This window comes from Nipponia nippon, unplaced genomic scaffold (genome assembly GCF_047370975.1).
Source record: "Nipponia nippon isolate SJK-2023a ecotype South Korea unplaced genomic scaffold, ASM4737097v1 scaffold_4, whole genome shotgun sequence".
NCBI lineage: Eukaryota > Metazoa > Chordata > Aves > Pelecaniformes > Threskiornithidae > Nipponia > Nipponia nippon.
In genome coordinates, this window is record NW_028262358.1 from 56,140,134 (window position 1) to 56,160,320 (window position 20,187).

Here is a 20,187-nt window from a genome sequence, read left to right on the forward strand (position 1 = left end):
TTCATAGCACACCATTAAACTTTAAAAATATGTGCTGCTTTTTTTTTTTCCTTTTTCTCAATATAGTACTCAAGAGTATGTCAGGTATATTCCTCGAAACTGACTCAGTATATACCTCTAGTGAGGACACAACACAGAAGCAAAATCACTGCCATTTACTGGGCTGGTAAGGTAGTTTACCCTGTAACTTGTATTCTGAAGACTAAGAGGAATCAATTACAATTGAAAAAAAAAAAAAAAAGCAAATTTCAATACTGTGTTTCACTCATAACACTGAGTAAAAGATAAATAAGATCTGTTTTAAGGGAACTTTTACACATTTCATTTTAGCAAGTTCATGCTAATTTTAAAGAATAACTTGTGCTAGGATCTATTAAATTGTATTAGGCAACCTCCCCTTCGCTTATATCTTTGGATTGAAAGTAACATTCATAAAAAGTGAGAATCTCGAATAGAGAATAATACAACCTGTTCCATGAAATGAACACAGGGATGACCACTGCCATTATGCTTTCATATCTACCTTCATCATTGTGCTTTCATATTCATATTTTAGTATTGCTGTAAGCAACTTCTTCATTTTGCATTCATTGTTTCTAGTGTTGCTTAAATACAGAATAAGAGAGGTCACCTCCTTCCTCCAGGTGCTATAGTCGAATAGAAATATAAGCAAGTGGTTCATCAGTGAATTCTAACTGTACAGCGATCAACATTTTCTTTCTAGTTTATTTGAAACGTTGTATTGGGCCCTCTTACACACAGGTATGGTACTTGCAGTACGGTGAATTGTTCACAAGTCTGTAAAACAAAGTTCTATCAGGAAAAGTGGTCTGGGATTAGCTGATTAGAGCTATAACTTCATTTTATAAGAGGCATTTTTCCATTTTCCCTCCATCATGACCCAGGCAGCATGGCACTGGAGCAGACAGCTGCCCTTTTCTGCAGCATGCACCTGGCTTCCCAGGTCACTAGCAACAGGTGTGGGGATGGAGATGCTCACCTGGCTTTTGCCCTGCTCTTGGGGAAGCGTGAAGTCAGGCCACAACCAGGGGGCTAGAAGGTGCTGACTGTTCTGTAGGATGGAGCCACGGTGGACCTAATAATAGACAAAACTCAGCCTGAAATGTCAGGTGTACAAGTGTCTGTTTTATTGCTTTTTCTTTTTTGTTATCCAGCTCCAATGCACTTTTAAATCTGATTCTCTGAATAATGTTGTTCCACTTACAAACCTAGAATGTTTTTACTGTCTCCTATTTATTCTTTCAGGATTTGTGGATTTAACACTCCATGATCAGGTCCATCTACTGGAATGTGCCTGGTTAGAGATACTGATGATTGGCTTAGTCTGGCGCTCCATGGAACACCCAGGAAAGCTTTTATTTGCACCTAACCTATTACTGGACAGGTCAGTCTGCATATTGCTGTGAATTATTTAAGTTAATGTATTTCTACCGCAATCAGGTTAATTTTTAGCTTGTAGTCATCTCACTGATACTACAATTTGACAGTACGTCATAAGTTAAACAGGGTTATCGTAGGTGGGACTGGAAAATGAATTCTCAAAAACCTAGAAATGCTCTGGAATGTGATGCTGGTCATTTATTAGACAAATAACGTGCGAGGAAGTTGCCTGCTGCTAGAAGTGCTTTCTTTCAAAGGCAGCAGAAAATTTCTTTTATAATCTGTACAGTTTGTTAGTTTGTTGCAAAACTAAATTAAATTAAAATTAAATACTGAATCATAATCACTTTAATTCAGATAATTATTTCTGCTTACCTAAAATCCTCCTAGTTAGTCTTAGTTAGAATTGATTTATCCAAGCAGTCAGACAAAATTTTGGAAGAAAATCCTGGTACAGTCTCTTATTTGCAGAGAATACATGAAGATTTTGTTTTGTTTTGTTTTGTTTTGTTTTGTTTTTTTTTCCCTCCTGAAAACTGGAGTCAAATATGTAAAACACATACCTGCTTGCTGCCTTAAGCCTTTTTTAGTCAGTCTTGCTAATATGCTGTAGGTGTTTCTAAGTGAGTGAGAAAAATATGCATCTCTGCCGTATGATATCCTGGATTTTAGCTGGCAGTCTTCACAAATAAAAGCAGGAAGACCGATAGATTTAAAAAATGTATTCTATTTATCCTAATGCAAGCTCAAGTTCTCTTTTTTTCCCAGTCATGAAAAATTTCAGCCTTGGGAAAGAGTGTTAAAAGAGAATAACCAGTGAGCAGACATTTTGGCAACTCTAGAAACAGTTGGTTAAAGTGTTATCCTAGCTATTAGTAGTCCTCTTTTGTTGAAGACCACTGTCCACACAGCAGAGTTGGCAGGAGAAAAACTGTGTGTGCACACTGGTCACTTCAGTGCGGAGTTTGGCTTCTCGGTGTAAATTGAAGGTGGAGGAAGGGCTGAGCTGAAGAGCTAGAGTATGTGGTGAGGCAGCTAAGAGCTGGGCATGCTTCTGATCTCATCACGTAGCTGCAGGGGCAGTGAGCTACAGCAAAAGGATGGCAACAAAAAGTCAAGGGCAGTGCCTTCAGCTACTGCAACCATTAGCTGGGTGAATGACTCAAACTCTTATTAGCAGAAAAACGTCTTTGGAGCCGCTTGCTCTCTTAACTGTGGGGTACTGAGTTTTCATGTTTGCATTTGTGCAGTGTTAGTCCTTTGTTTCCCCCTCTATTGGTTTACTTTTCATATTTTAGTAAAATAAAAATGATAATGCCTAACAGTATAAAATACAATATTTCATAGGAGTAGAGAAGTATTTATTGCTTTAGGAAAAACCCTATTCCGCTTGGGTAAGCACATGATCTGTGAGCTATGGAACTAAATACATATAAAACACATTCTCATTTTGTGTACAGAAAATATCTGCTTGTGTAAATGTAAGTATAGTCTTCTTAAGAAAACGTAAGAGTTTTAAAATAATTTCTTAGTGCACATAAGAAGTAAAATTTACTACTGTAGGAAAGTAAGTATAGCATATTATTGAAAACTACTATAATTTGCAATATAGCTTCCAAAGACCAGCCCCTCTGTTCCACATTCCATAATACAGGTTGTGAGAAAAGATTGAAAGAGCAGAGCCAGACTACCATTTTTCCTCCTCTTAGCTAGGAAAAACAGCTAGGGAAACACTTGAAACTTTGGTCTATCTCAAATAAAAATCCCCATGCTCTGAATAAAATGGAATCTGAGCAGTTGATTCACACAGCTTAAACCAAGTCTGCTGGATTAAAGAAAATTGCATGCAACTGGAACCACATAGTACTGTAGGGCTCAAAAATCAATTAACTTCATAATCAAAACAGGCTCTTTGTTTTCTGTCTTTCAAACAAGACTGTTTCTAGAAATGTAGATCTATTACATCTTCTCATTTTCAAATAATAAGAAACATGTTTCTAAGGCATCATGTACTTGCATCACTCTTCCTGGTAGGGATATTTGCTATTTGCTAAAGCTAAAATAATAAATTACTTGACTCTGGGGAGCACTGATATGCTAATTAGTTAACTAACTGTTGATTTACTAGTTAATTAGTGCTAATAATAGTTTGATGTGCTAATTTGATTTAGGCAAGTTGCCTTTTGAGACTGTTATAGTGCAAAAGTATATTGTTTGCCAGATTTGAGAGGGCAGGACAGAGACTGATTCAAAGCCTGTTCAACCCAGTGGAGTCCTTCCACTGCATCAAGTATTTGGGCAAATACCACAAGAGTGCAAAAATTGTTTGATGCATTATTGTTGTTGATCTAAATAGTGAAATAATCTGATTGAATGGCTAAAATAACGGAAAAGATGGATGCTGTAATACAATTTCCTTTCATCTGTTCTTCTCTCCTTATCCTTCAGCATGTTCTTTACAGGATAATCCTCTTCAGTGTTTTCATCCACAGCATTCTGTCCTGAATCCCTATCATGCTTTCCCTGTTACCTGATCTATGGGGTTAACAGTATCTGCAAATACAAATTTAGCTACTGTCTATAATCCAGAGTCACCGACTACAGATGGTAAAACCTAGATCTGTCTCTAACCTGTGTTTTTCTGGATTTAGTGCAAATTCAGCATTGTTAATACAGAGCTTTATGACATTTTGTGTACGCCTCTATCTCCCTCTGATCATTCTGTGGCAGATGTCCTCTCTGATTTGCACATCCCTTTCATTTTTCACATTCAGGCTTCTCCTGTCTCTAACAGATTCTTTCTGTCTGGAATTGGAGATAGATAGTAGTTTGTATACATCTGTACATAAAGCTCAGGTCACATCAAGTTTTATTATGCAACTTTGTTACCTTTTGGCTAGAAAAATACAGTCTTGTCTTGTTCATATCTACCTGAAAAGCCATAAAAATAGTATTCCAACTTTGCTGGTTTTTTGAACAGATCTGATTTTTCTTCTCCCAGCTCACTCCTCCTACTTCGGTTATATTAAACATGATCTTGTTTTGTCTCTGAAGATCTTTTAAAGATTGTCTTTTCTCATTCCGTGAGAGTCTACTTGTTACATTTTCAAATAAATACCTCTCTAGTTTTCCTATGTAGCAAGTCACACTTGGAAGACTCCTTGAAAATATCTGTAAAGCAGTCCTTTGTTATTAATTTTAAGTTCCTTCTTAAAATTTTGCTTTGCCTATAAAAAAAATTATACAACAATTAAGCTGCCAGTATGTGTAGACTACTGCCTTCAGTATGGATGAATATCATCACATTATCCCTTTCTGTTCCCACTCTGCCTTATAATTAGATAGAGTATTTGTGGGGTAATGCACCCTTTCTTATTCTGTTAACACACTACCTAAACACTTGAGTCTTGGTTCAAAATCAGGACTTTTAGCAGTTGGACAGTTACATATAACTGGTACACTTTACAGTGTACAACTGATGCTATTAAAAAAGCTCAAATAACAATAATTATAGACTAGAAAAATAGGCCCAATCAGGAAATACGACACACTCACAGTGCTTGCAATTCATGTACAGTACCTGATACAATCAATGAAAGCCCAGGATAAATGCAAATCTTTTCTATTCTGTGTTTGAAAATCAGTATCTTGTATAAGGCAAATCTAGAAGTAAAGGCTTATGTTTCTAATGGCACAAACACGATGTTTCCTGTCTGGAGGGTTCCCAAGAAACCAGACCTTAAAAATGTCATTAGACCAGGGCTGAAATTTGTCAGGCCTGACAATAGGCTGTTTATAATTTTGAAGAAAATGTAATGTTTCTTCAGGAATAAGAAAGTCATATTTTATTATTTTTTTAAAGGATTTGTTGCATTCAAATATCATGCTGATCAGAGGTTACTTAAAGGTTTGAAACAGAATTGTAAAGAAACTCATGGTAGAAATAGCTGAACAAGACAAGACTGTATTTTTCTAGCCAAAAATTTCCTCATATCAGCAAAAGGGGAAACACGGTGCTGTGTTTTAAAAAGGCGGGTGAAACTTCTGCCCAGTAAGCCTAGTGACCATTGTAAGGAAACTGATAGGATACCATCTAAAGAAGATAATTGGCTGAGGTGTGAATAAACATGACATAGTGGTAAAGAGTCACCATGCATTTTGTAAGTGGATGCCGTGTGTCATGAATACATTGGAGTTCTTTGAAGAAAATAACAAGCAAGTGGATGAGGGAGATCTTATTTGATTTCCAAAAAGTATTAAACAAGATTCAGATTATGTAGACAAATGTGAACTCATGCACATGTGAGAAGAATAATCCCAATCTTCATAAACTGCATTCTGAGTTGATCTTTCCATCTCGCTGTTAACAGTAGTCAGTTCTGTGGAACCAGCACTTCTTTGCTCACCAGCAGTCGAAAAGTAAATAGATTGCAGCTTTCCCCCCAAGAATCATTACAATAGGAAAAAGAAATAATACAGATCATTGTTATTCCACTGTTTAAATCTGTGCTGCATCTGTGCTTGGAAAACTGTGCCTTTCCGACTTATCTTAACAGGAATACCAAAAAAAACAGGAAAGGTACCCAGAGGGGTTGCATAAGCAATCAAAGAGAGAGTTGAGTTTTGGTACAAAGAATAAGTAAATAGACTGACTTCTCTGCCTGTGATGCTCAATAGAAGAAGGGAAACAAAATAAAGATGATAGGAATTGCATAAAGTCATGAGCACCTTGAGAAGATATATGGTAATCCACAAGTTATTATCTCTTCCAATCTAGCACTAGAGGTAATCACTTGAAATCAGCAGATCCAAATGCCTATATGCTTAGCTCAGGCCTAAATATACCTTTGGTATGAGCCAGTACGGCTGTTCTCATGTTATGTTTGAATATTACTGTCTTATCATGGTTGCAAAAAATGCCTAGCAGCAGAAAATCAGTCTAGAGAGTTATAAAATTTCAGTTAAATTTAATCAATATTTCCGTGTTTCTACCAGGTTATTTCCTTCTTTATATGGAGAAATCTAGTCTGCTGTTAATTTTTTTTTTTATTTGGAAACTCTTGTTCACTTCCTCTTCCAGTGCTTGATGGAGCATTTTCATTCTTTTGGAAGAAATTGAAGAATTTTCCCTTTACTGACTTTCATATTGAGCAATGGCAGGAGGCCATCGGATGTCTTTAAACTGCAGCTAGCATGAATAGCATAAAGACTTAGAGCATTCACTGTATGACTGGGCAGCTGAATAATTTACTACTTTCATGGCTTTCATCTGAAAGTTTCTCACCACATCTGAAAAGAATCTTTTAAATTTTCTGTGCAGATAGTGTTTTCCACTGTTTTCATAGACAGAAGATGAGATACAATAGAAGAGCATCAGGATGGAATCCAAGTATGTTTTGCTAGTCCCTCACCTTGTAAAATGTTCCAAATGTCTGAGGACATCACATTTATCTGTCACTTGAGTAAACGCACAACATTTGTTTTGGCACTGTGTAACTGTGGATGCATTAACTATCATTGACTTATTAGAAAAATGGAGGCAAAGTGGTCACAGATACTTGATTTCGAATGCTTCATTAGTGACCTGCTGCTCTTATTTATTTCAAAGTGAAACAACCCATAGCCAACAAGTATATCCAAATTAGCACTTCAGAATATATTTGAAAAACAATTGTACATTTCATTTTCATCCCATCTTTAATAGCTATAGATTCTGTGCTGGAAACCCAACTCAATCATCCTGTCATCTGGCTACTTATCTGATAGAGCTGAATGGATCATCTTTAAATAATTAAATTTCTCTTTCATCATTCACTCTTTCACTTTATTGTTGGATTTTGAGATGTATTATTATATTGTAGATCCCAGAGAATGAAAAAAATGTTACAAGAGATAGAATTATACATCTTAAAACAATGCAAAAGGAATAATTTCTGTTTATTGTAAATCAGTCTTTACTGTGCCTTGGAGCAAAATTCAAAGACTACCCAATTTTGTAGTTCAAACAACCTAAACATAAATCTGGAGGAGCCTTCCAGAGTTTGGGGAGGTGCTGGGCAATGCTTAAAGTGATGAACTCAAAAAAAAAAAAAAAAAAAAAGGAAAAACCCCTCTCACTATGATCTTCCCAATTTTCAGCTGTTAGAAAGAGAGGTTCCCTGGGTGGGTTTGTAGGCACAGAACAGAAGTTTTCAGAGAGAATGAAATCATTTCTGGATGAAAGATAGCCCCTACACAAATTCTAAGATTGCTTGTTCATCTAGTCACTCTGACCTTGGAAGCTCAGGCCCCAGTTCTAGGTCATGTTGAATTGTGATGCTGATCTTTCCAAAATTAAACTTTCTTTGCATTTCTGATATGAAGAAAATTTTGAAATATTTTTGGCTTTAAGGTGATTCAGACTGAATGTAAATTAAACTGAAAAAGGCCTACCTGTCAACAAGAATAACATTTTTTTCAGCCAATTATTGTAACTTTATTATTCCCAAATGGAAAGCCTTCATAATGATTTTCTAATCTAAGTGTCTCAAATGTGACAAAAATATAATCAGTTTTCTTAGAATTATTGTAGCAGCATTTTAGAAATTTATCTTATCTGACGTATTTGTGGATCCATTTCACATCGTATTTTACCAAGAAAAAAATAATGAAAAAGGTACCTATCAGTTATTTGTCTATATGTTTCAGACCTGATTCACCACTGCGGAAATGTATAGTGTATTCTTACTTTATCTGCCCAGGTAGATGATCCTGTGTTGATCTAGTCAAGAAAGACACTTGGTCATGACTGCATGGCTCTCAGGGCAAGGGTCAAGGGCATGGGAGACCAGGTGGTCAATCCACTGGGGCGGCTGACGAGAAAGGGCTTGAGGAAGAGTTGGCAGATCCTGCAGGTCAACAATTGGTTGCATAGCTGGTCTCAACAACAGGGATTCCACTTTTATGATCATGGAACCTGCTCTAAGGATAGAGGATGGCTAGGAAGAGATGGGATCAACCTCATTCAGTGGGGCAAAATCATAATTTCCACAGGGTGGCCAATCTGGTGAGGAAGCTTAAACCAGGAACAACAGGGGATGGAGATCATGACCCACAATCAAGTGGGTGGTGAACTGGGCTGGATGTAATACCACCCATCGACTGTAGTCTATAAAGTTCTTCAGGGTGTGTCAATTGGAAGCCAGTGTTCAGGGAGAAGTGGGATGAGTAAAAAATGTTGCTACCTCTGAATTACTTTGCTATCACCTTTAGTAATAAAGGCTCATTAACAAGTCGATTAAAAAAAAAAAAAAAAGCACACAGAAACCAACACAACAGAACCACTACAGAACAAGCCTTGTATCTTTAATTTCTCTCTTTCTGAAGCTCTCACCTTCATGCCCACCTACAACTTAGCGATTGATTTGCGTCACGGTATGAGGCTAATTGTTGTGATCAAAACAGCCATTTTTAAAAGCAAAATGCTATTTAACCTCATGAGTACTGACACAGAATAATAAATAAACTAGATATTTCTCTTCATCAGCAAGACTTGCATTTGATACTCTGGTTTAGTTTACTCGTTGTCATCTCTGCTTTTCTCTTTGCCTCTTGTTCTTTGGAGGTTGCAGTTTTGTTCTAGAGCTTCTGGGGCTCATTTTTTTCAGATTTTATTTTTTTTCCTGCTTGCTTTTTCCCTAACCTTTGCCACAATCTCCAGAGTTACTGGTTAAATGCAGAATGGTCTGACGTAAATATCACTGGTGATAACAATTTCTTAATCTTTTAATTATTGATAAAGCATACCATTGTAGAAAAGGAGGAATACTCAGGCAGTTAAGTATCCCTCCAATGCCTATCTGGCAGTATTTAAGCCATCTCGATGGATGTTCTTGATTTGGTCTTAAAACCTTGGAGATGGAGCTTTCCTGACCCCCAGCTTCCTTAAGCTGTTTTAGTGCATCACATTACATAGGAGTAGAAAATGTTTATCAATGTCTATTAATAGAACTAATGTATATGGAACACATTAATGTATATAAAAATCATCTCTTGTCTTGAAGACAGGCTCCACCTATGCATAAAGCCTGCAATAATATTCTAATGGATAGAACATTAAAAAAATGTTAAAATATTTTGACAATTCTTTAGTGCTTCAGAAGTAGAACAAGATTAATGGTTCTGCTCTGTCTTTTATCTATTCCCAGTCTTCTTGAATTTCCCCTTTTATTTGGCTTTATTTTAACATCTCTCATTTGGTGTGTGAATTAGCCACCACTTTTGGTTCAGAGCTAGCTCAAGGAGCAACGAAAAGAGACATCAGAAAAGATTAGCAAACCTCAGAGGATGGTGGGCTGGCAATTTTGTCAGTACTGGCAGAGGTAGGAAGTGCCTATCTGAGCCTCAGGCTCAATCCTAATGGTTGCTTTGTTGCTATAGAAGACAGCTGTGCTGGGTGAAAACTGCTGCTGTGCATGGGCAACCACTTTTTTCAACCTGTTTTGGGGAAGCGATGATGCCAACAGGAGTAACTCAAAGGGCAGGTTATGTGAAAAGGTATAAACATAACCGCCCAGCTCAGTGGAGGAAAAGAGAGCCTTGCTTTTAGGGGGTCCCTTCTGCTCCTGCCTCTTTTCCTCCCTCAAAATTATGCTTGGAAGTGATATTTCAGTTTTATTTGTTATTTGGCAAATGTCTGTTTCAAGAAACTCTTGAAGGGAAAAAAAAAACTGATTCCATGTTGAATTATGCCAATTCCAGTCCAGTACTTCTCCAATTGCCCAGCTGTGAGTGATTCTCAGACTGTGATTCATGCATTGACACTAATGGCACATATTGTTGAGTAAGTAGCCAAAAATATTGTATTTGTTTAAACAGCAAGAAACAATTAGTGCAACAGTGTTGTAAATCAACTGAAAAAGATTTTAGTGAACTACCCCCCCACCCCAAAAAAAGAAGAAAAAAAAAAAAGAAAGCGACATTAATACCTGAAGGTAACTTTCTGAAAAAGCTCTCACACTAGGTTTCCTCCCTTGGAATTCATGTTCTTGCCTCTGGACAGATAGACATTCTACCTTGCCTATGCCATGACTGAATAAGTTAATGAATTAGAAATAAACCCTAACGAAATATAGCAGAAGTATGAGAATGAGGTGTAAAGAGAATAAAATGCCAAGAAGATATGCACTGAGATTGAGTAGACTATAATGAATAGAAAAGATTGTAGTCTTTCTAAACCTTTCTCCAAAATACAATCCAAGCTTAAACTGATTAAAGAGATTTTGAAGTGTGAGCAAGTTGAGTTAACTTTTACATTTTATTTTTTTCTTCTCTGTTTTATATTCTGTGCCAGATTTATGCATAAACTGAAGCCAAAGGGCTGTAATATGGTGATTTTTTTTTTTTTTTTACCACTGCATTAGTACATCAACCCTTATTTGTATGATTTAAGGATTGCTTTTATTCTTTACTCAGGTGCTGCCTGCATGTTTGGATTATTGGTTAAAAAGCTCCACACCAGTAATAAATCCTTGCTTCTAACGGTACCCTCTGAAACTAAACTCTTTCAGGAACTTCTCCAACAATTTACTTTAGAAACCAAAATTTTGGTTGCTGACCATTTTGTCCAACCTGCTTCTTGAAGCAAGACCATTGTCAACACCAGCTTAGGCCAGTTGTGACTTTGTCTAGCTTTTTTGAAAGTGTCTAAGGATGGACAACACACAGCCTCTCTCGGTACCAGTTTCAGGGTTGCACCACCCTCCTACAATCCAGCCTGAGCCTTCCAAGCTGTAGCTTATAGCAGTTAGTTGCCTTTTGGTTTATTATTCACTGTTCCTGAGAAGACCTTGGTTATGCCCTGTTTGTAATGCTCCTTCAAACAGTTGTAGACTGCAGTTTTGTCTGTCTCCTCCCCTACATACTTTGCTTCTTTCTCACCAGACTGAACAGATCCAGTCACTCATCCCCTCCTTGTAGGCCATGTGCTGCGTGCCTCTGATCATCTCCACAACAGGAGGGGACATGCAACATCCTTCTTGAGCTGAGGGGCCTGAAACTGGACACAGGCACAGCCTCAGCAGAACCAAGTAGAGGTGGGGGGAAAATAATTTCTCTTGCTCTTCTGGCCACATTCTTCCTAACATAATTTGCATGCAATTTGCCTTATCCACAAAGAGAGAATGTTGTTGGCTTATATTTTATTTGGTTTCCATTTTCCAGGACGGCTGCTGCTCAGTCCAGTGTTTTTCCAACCAGTACTGATGCATAGGTTTATTTGGTCCTGGGTGCTTTTTGTACTTCTCATTGAACTTTCTGAGGTTTCTGTTGGTTCACTCCTCCAAGGTTCCTCTAGCACTGAGGCTGTGCTATGTAGTGTATCAACCTCCCTTCAGCCCCGATTTACTATCATCCACAAATTTGAAGATGAACTTTTTATCGTCATCCATGTCATTGATGAATATATTAAACAGTATTGGCTCCAGAGTCAACCTCTAGAGTACTTATTACCTACCATAAATGAGGTGTTGAGCCATTACTGGTGCACTTTGAGTCTGGTAATCCAGCCTATTTTCTACCCATGTATCTGTCTGTCTGCTTAGCATGTACTTCCCTAGTTTACAGATAAGAATGATGTAAAGCAAAAACCTTCCTAGAGTTGCATTATATTGCACCCACCATCTTCCCTTGGATCATTTAACTAATTGTTTCATCGTAGAGTCAATCAGGTCGGCCAAGCACAATCCGGTTTCCTGGATCCTCCATGATTTTGTCAAAGTTGAGTTATTTGTCAGGAACCTCTTTCAATCCCCATGATTTTTTCTAAGTGATAGATAGTAACCTAATGAATACATTGGCCAACTATTTCAGCACCCTGAAACGAACCCCATTTGGCTTCAAAGATTGGAATTACTCTTCAGAGTAATTACTAATTCTCTAAGTAATTCCCTAACCTGTCAGTATGCTTCTGTTGTCTTTGCCAGTGAAATCTGACACACAAAAATAGAAATGCTGTTGAGTGTTTCAGTCTATCCATGTAGTCTGTCACTAGGTTTTCTTCCCCATTTGTCAACTCTTCGTTCTTGCTGAAATTCCATTTGTTGCTGCCATACTTGTTACCCTCTGTGTCCCTCACTAGTTTTAGGCATAATGCTCAAACAGTGCTTTGGTATTCCTCCTTTGCTGCCTGCTTTTATTTCTATTTCTTAGATATTCTTTTGCCTTCTAGTTCATTAACGGGTTCCTTGCTTAGCCAAGTGGATCTTCTGTTGAAATACCTGGTTTTCCTCTACGATGGGATGGACTTGTTCCTGAGCTCTCAATAAATTTTCCTTAAAATATTGTCTAGTTCCCTTGACGCTTTTCCCTATCATGTCTCCAAGAATATTCTGCCTAGAAATTCCCTAAATAAACTGCAGTCTATTCTTCTGAAACCCAGAGTCATAGTTCCATTCTTTGCATTCCCAGCCTACTTCAGGATCAGTCACATCTCATGGTTGCTGCATCCAAATTTCCTATCTGTTGCCACAGTCACCAGCAATTTCTCGTTGATTGTGAGGAGTGGGTCAATAGAGCATTGCCCTTGATTGGCCACTATGCTGTTTGTGTTGGGAAGTTACCATCAACACAGTCCAGAAACTCCCTGGATTACTTGCACGATGCTATGTTGACCTTCCAGCCAATGATTGCAGTATATCCATGTAGAAATCCTCCACAAGACTGTAGACCAGTGACTGGAAGACTTCTATGAGTTATTTATAGAGAGACTTATCCACTTTATGCTCTTGGTCAGACAGTTTGTAACACTCTCCGCCCTGCTTCTGCCCCCCCCCCCCCCCGCCCAGTGTTAATTTCTCCTCTGACCTGTACACAGAGTCTCCTGGCATATGCAGTTCTGGTTTCTTATGGTCTGTGCAATCAAGGTCTCCCTTTATGTAGAGCTCAAGTTCTTCCCCTCTTCTTCCATACTTGACCTTCTTAAGTTGGACCCATCCATGACCATTCTCCAATCATATGTGCTATCTGATCTGATCTGTGCACTATCCCACAAAGCCTTTGTGTTTCCAGTCTCATCACAGCTGTCTGACTGTGTATGGACTTCTAATTCTCCTTCTGTGTTAGAGCACAGGCATTTGAGTTAACTCTGTGAATACCCTCCCTTCTAACTGGGGATGTGAATGTTGTCCCTGCAGCTTTATCTCAATCATACCTCCCCTGTTTCCTAACCTACTTTTAGGCTTAGGAACACATCCTGCAACAAGCCTTGTTTAGAGACTTCCTCACCAAGTTACTAAGTCCATTTGTGAAGATGACCCTCCTTCTCCTAGTCTGGTGGATCCCATCTGTTCTCAGCAGTCCCTTGTCATCAAATGAAGTACCGTGATCAAGTAAGACAGAGGGACAACAAATACACAGTCAGGCTTTGATTTGATGGGTGCATCTGTGCCTACTTGGGCTTCTCCCTTTCAATGGGAAGTTCGATGAGACCATCCCCTGAGTTCCTGTTCCCCTCACCTAAACACCCTTCACTGTTAATGTTTACTTGTCTGTCACTTGATCCCGTGTTTCTGTAAAAGACGTTCCTGATATCTATGTTTTTTCCAAGACTTACTTAAATAAAATCTAGATTCTTATTCCTACGTACAGGATTCAAGGAGGAGAGGACTGAGTTAGTAAAAGAGGACCGAGTCATGAATCTCTTAAGAAGTCTTGTCACACACAAGTCCATGGGATGGGCTGCATCCAAGAGTGTTGGATGATGTCATTGCGAGGTTGTTCTCTATCATCTTTGAAAGGCTGTGGAGACCAGGAGAGGTCCTCAATTACTGGAGAAAGGCATATGTTGCACCCATTTCCAAAAGAAGAAAGACAGTCTGGGAACTACAGGTTGGCCAGTCAGCATCACTTCTATCACGAGGAAAATCATAGAGCAAGTTCTCTTGGAAGTTGTTTATGTGAACAGGAAGGAGAAGATGGTGAGTGTGAATTAGCATAGATTTAGGGTATATTGTGCTTGACCTACCTGATTGTCTTCTGTGATAAAATGACGAGGTCTCTTGTTAATGGTTCATACTCTGCCTTGATACTAGTTACAGTTTGATTTCCTCAGAGGTCTATGCTAAGGTGTGTCCTGTTAAATGTCTTTGACAATGACCAGGAGGAGGAGATGGAGTGCACTGCCTTCAAATCTGCAGATGACACCAGGGTGTAGGGGGTGCAGTTGCTATGTTTGAGGGCAGAGCTGCCATACAGATGGACCTAGACAGCCTGGAGGAATGGGCTGACAGGAACCTCATGAAATTCAACCAGGAGAAATGCAAAGTCCTGCGCCTGTGATGGACTTAATCCACTGCTACTGTTCAAGCTAGGGCCTAACTAGCTGCGGAACAGCTCTGCTAGAAAGGACCTGCAGTGCTGGTGAACAGCAATCTGTGTGTGCCAATACTGCAACATGGCAGCAATGAAGGCCAACAGTATCCGGGGTTGTATCAGTGGTAGTGTAGGCAGTAAAGAAAGGGAAGTGACTATTCCATTTTTATTTGGCACTCATTAGACCACATCTGGAATACCACATCCAGCTTTGTGCCCCTCATTACAGGAAAGACGTTAATAAACTTCAGTAAACCTGGTGGAGAGCCACATGGTGGGAGCACATGCCTTGTGGTTCAGAGAAGTGGATTTGTTCAGCCTGGAGAAGAGATGGCTTTTGAGCATGCCTAGCCTAAAATCTACAAGGAGGTAATCAAGGCTCTTTATTAAGATGCCTGATGGGAGACTGAGACACAGGAGTCATAAGTTGAAGCAGAGGAGGTTCTGACTGGATATAGGGGAGAAAAAAAACCCATGATGATGAAAATAATTAAGCTGAGAGAAGTTGTGCAGTCTCTATCCTTGGAAGTTCTCAAGACCAGACTTGCATAAAGCCTTGAGTGAGCTGAGCCTGGTGAGTGGAAGGTTGGACTAAAGACATCCTGAACTGCCTTCCAGCCTGGATGATGCTGTGATTCTGTAGACTTACTAAAGTTAATGCACATCATAGTACTTTTATGCAGTAACTTAAGACCTTTAATTCACATGCTTTAACTTATCTAAACATTTCCCAATAGCCAAGTGTTAAGGATTCTTCTGAGAATACACTCTGATGCTTTGCAGTAAACAAGCTTTTATTGTTTTGTTTTCTGTATCTGAGAGTACACACAGACAACAGCATGATGGTGGGATAAGGATAATTTTCAAATCTATTGCTTAATTTGTCCTCCAGGAAAGTTATCTAGGCCTTCCTAGACAGGCCTTCCTATCAACTGGATATACAGCTGTGAAGATGTGATAATACTATCAGCTTATGTTAGAAAGTTAGAAGGCAATTCAGGAGGACTGGAGATTCCTATTTCAAATAGTTTTTGTTGGTTAACAGAGCAAATCAGTGTTGTAGCCTAGATAACAGAAACATTTGATTAGAAGCCTGCATTTCAATGATACTAAGCTCCTGCCATTCCCACTGATTTCAGTGGAGCTGGATCTGCTGCCTAACTCTAAAAATAAAACAGAAATTTCTAAATTGTTGCTTGCACACATGAATACCTAAATGTAGGTATCTAACTTCATTTAAAGTACTTAACTCTACCTAGAGAGGTACTCTTCTTTTTCTTATGGAGTAGCCTGGTATTTCACACACAGCAGATAGCAAAGCAAATGAGATTAGAAAGTATTTAGAATGTCTTAAATTTACATAATTTTTATTTATCATTTACCATATGAGTTCAATTGGTGGGAAATAGACACACATGGAGATTTAAGCACATTGACTATGTGTTGCAGGACTAGAGATTTTTGTCCAGAGGTTGTACTTGTCGGCAAGAGGATCTTGAATGGAATATTGATCTTGTAAACTACAGTCCATTGAACTATTTTGTACATAATACATTCTCTAGTTATAGGCAAAAATATTGTATCAGAAGTAGTGGAACTTGTCCCACTGTAAAAAATTATGGTTTTTTACTTCCATAGGATTTAAATTTTAGCACACAAAACAGATTTTGAGGTAACAGTAATTGTTCGTATTCTCATGCCTTGTTTTGAGTGCCTGATTTTTGATTGTTTTTTATTTGACAGTGGTGCTATTAAATACTACTTTGCGTTTCTTTATTTTATTGATGTCCACCAGTGGACGAATATACTTGAATCCAACCAGTTCAGATTTTCAGCTTTATTCTGCCTAAGCAGGATTCATCAGGGCAGCAAGATGCTCGTTGCTGAAGAGCTCTCCACATCCAGCACTGAACAGTGCAATTGAATGGTCATCAAATCATTGAAAAGTCTCTGTCTGAGTTCAGATTCAGCCTTCAGGCAAAAGAGACAGAACTGTGAATTTCAGTAAAGCCATGTTCAGATATAGCAGGCTGAGATCAGTCCTTTAGTTCAGCTCATTGGTCAGGGCATTGTAAATCAGGGTGCAAAAGGCATCACACACTTTACATGGAACATAGCATTGAGTCTGCCTGCCTGCTGATCTTAAGACTTAGACTTTTGTCCACAACCTTTTACACTGCACTTGTTACCATCATCTGTGGGAACCTAATATGTGAAATTATCAATGTTGCTGCTCATACCCAAAAAGTTGCTATAGTTTAAACCGTCATTTCTTCAGCAAAATTTTTAAGAGACAGAAAAGGCCATAAAAGTTGCATTGCCATTTGTTGCAGCTTCTGACTGGGTGCCTGCCATGCAATAGAAATCAAGTTCTGAGCTAAATGCTAGTGAAATGCGTGGGGAGAATTAGGCACTTCTTAGGAGTGCTCGGCATGCAGCTGCCTGGTAGCCAATAGGGACCCGAGTCGAGAAGGAGCAACCCATCCTCCGTACTAAACATACCTTTCTAATATTTCCATTCCCAAGGCTGGATCGTCTCTTTCTCACAGAAAAGTCAGAGAACGTGTGCTGTTGTAACAGTGATTGGAAAACTTGTTTGGGAGCCCATGTTTTCAAATATTACTGTATTTTAACCAACACTTTACTCGCTGTTTTAAGGGAGCATTCTCACTTTGTTTTCTTGATATTGTCCTGCTTTGTTTAAATATCTCTGAAAGCAGATGAAATAGCTTCTGTCATATGCCATAGTCACTGACTCATAGGCACTGCTCTGGGATAAGGGAGATGTAGATTTAAGTTCAAGCACGAAATTAAGCTGAATACGTATGTGAACTTGAAAGGAGATTGGTGCACAAGTGCTCGCAGGTACCCCCTCTCCTTCTTTGATTCAGTTTTAGGTTTAGACATGATTGAGAAGTGCAAAGAATTTTCTCAGGCTGTAGTCAAAAAGGAGGATGACTGCTTTGTTTGAGGATCTGGTGTGATTTAGACATTTGCTACAGGGTCTCAACAGCATGGCTGTATCAGGACTGAGGCAGATGTGTCTGTGCTGGTAGTCAGTGTTGGTTTTGTCACAATGAGATTAGGAGATGCTCAATCTATGTTCGCGTTACAAATTATAGTGGAATAGCCATCTGATCATTGGAAATTTCTTGTGCATTTTCCTATAGCAATGGTCTTCAAAATTTTGTTTGTAAAAGCTGTATCCAAAAAACAGTATATTTTTAAACAGCAGATCTGATCATTCATTAAGTCTTTTATGTTAAAATTTCACTCAGAAAGTCCTAATAAAAGTAAAAGTAGGTAGTTTTTGGTAAAAGGTTGCAATGCAAATAATAGAATCATAGAATCATAGAATAGTTTGGGTTGAATGATCTAAAATTCCATGACTATAAAATTTGCAGAATAAATTTTTGTAAAAAATAATTACAATCTTCATTAATTCAGTGTGAAGGTTTGGTTGAGTCAATCTCCTATGTTTCACCACAGTAATGCCTTGGTGATGAGTTTATGAAATTGACATTTTTGGGAGGAATATTGTATTTACTTATTTATTCATTTTATGTGGGATACTGAGAACTATGCTTTTGTAATCACACATACACCAAATGAGCATAGAGTAGGAAGTCACGTGCTAGCTAGTGAACTGATTAAATCAAATTGGAGGGGAATGATCCAGGGGGATGAAAAGCTCATGCTACCACCAGGTTAAAGCTGTGAATATCTTCCCCTTGATGGTATTCACACAGGAATCAAGGGAAATGTGTAGAGGGCATGGTGGAAATCTTTGACATGCTGCTGGCTACTGCTGCTCGGTTTCGCATGATGAACCTTCAAGGGGAGGAATTTGTGTGCCTTAAGTCCATCATCCTGCTCAATTCTGGTAAGTGGTGTGCTTTGCTGTCACTCGGGTAATTGTGGGTGCTTCTGCATGTGGTTGAATGCTGCTTGTTGTCACTAATGATGTTTTCAATTTGAGACAGCAGCAATTGAAAGGGGGCTGTCAACATAGATGCAGGCAGAGCCACCAGGCAGGAATGGAAGCGAGCAAACCTGTTCAGTGATGTAGATGGGGCCCAACAAATTAATGCATTAAGTAGTTCATACATGCATACAGCTGATGTGAAGGACGATCAGAGCAGTGTTTTGAACTAGGTGCTGGCAGGTCTTAAAGCTCTGATTACAAGACACTGAAGTAGCTGAAGCCACACTTAGGGCATCCAAAGGCAATGCTTAGTTGTAAATCTACACTTTCCTTTTTTGGTGATGGCAAAATAAAGGGAAATAATGGCAAAAATGTGGCTGATTTTATCATGGTTTAGTTTATATTAAAATACAGGCATCTAAAACTGATGTCATCACCTTTCACTTCCTTTATAGTTGATGAAATAAGTATTTTTGGGCTGTAAATTTCATTCTGAAGTACACTTCAACAATAGGTGACTAGATGACAAGTGTAGGTATAGATATAAATATGTAAGGTTAGCTCACTTGTATGCTGCATGAGAAGATTAAAATAAGCAAATTCAAGTTGAGGCATGTCACAGAAAATTTCTGTTGCACACCAGAGGATCCTTTTCTGTTTGAAATGGAAAAAAACTCCTGAGAATTTATTTTTAAATGCAGAAATGAGGCCCATGGTGTTCTCACAGAAATGATGGAGGTCTAAAATAATAATGTAGGCACTGAAGTCAAAATTTTAGACTTAATTCTCTGCTAAGTTGTTACCTAATGACTAAAGATGCCAGAGTTTCCCAGCCCTGAGGATTTACCCAGCTGTTCTCCCATTTTCTTGTTGGGTTTGAACTCGTAGACGATATCAACCTGCAGACAAAACACATGTGGAGGGCTGTATGTCCTTTTTATAAAGTGGTCTAACAGATCATTTGCCCAAGTTGCATGAAATACAAATTCAGGTAATTCCCACCAAAGGCTAACTCTAAACACAGCACACTTTGTTTTTTTGATCAGGCTCTTCTTCCTTTATGGAAACTTGGGCCTGGTCTACTAACAACAACAACAACAAAGTTCAAGCAAAATTATATATTTATATAATCAAATATAAAATATTTCATTTATGTTCTATGAGATACTAAGGTTCAGGTTTTGTTGTGATTGTCACCACTTACCAAAAAGTGACATCTGAGGCAAGCACCTGGCATATTAGGAATGAAGGGCTACTGTTTTTATCTTGGATGCCAGAATGTGACAACTGTAATTACTGTTTGACATTTTATTTTCCTTTTATTGTCCTGATAATTATAACAAAATATTTCCTAGAGTTAAATGTTCTTCCTGAAAAATGATGCTTGTCTAGATCTTTAGCTAATATGTTCAAATGTAATTATCCTCTTAAATAAATCTAGAATATGTAGTTGATTATAGAAATATTGAATTAGAATTAGAAAAAAAACCAGAATCAGAAGTTTGAATAAAACA

General features: G+C 38.3%; 1 protein-coding gene across 1 annotated transcript in view; it reads left to right on the top strand.

Annotated features, from left to right (window-relative positions):
• The window catches only part of ESR1 (estrogen receptor 1), a 167,855-nt gene that overhangs the window by 135,541 nt on the left and 12,127 nt on the right, over positions 1–20,187 (top strand). Inside the window, 2 exon segments of the mRNA XM_009466299.2 lie at positions 1,267–1,405; positions 18,498–18,631. Of these exon segments, the coding sequence (XP_009464574.2) occupies positions 1,267–1,405; positions 18,498–18,631 (273 nt within the window).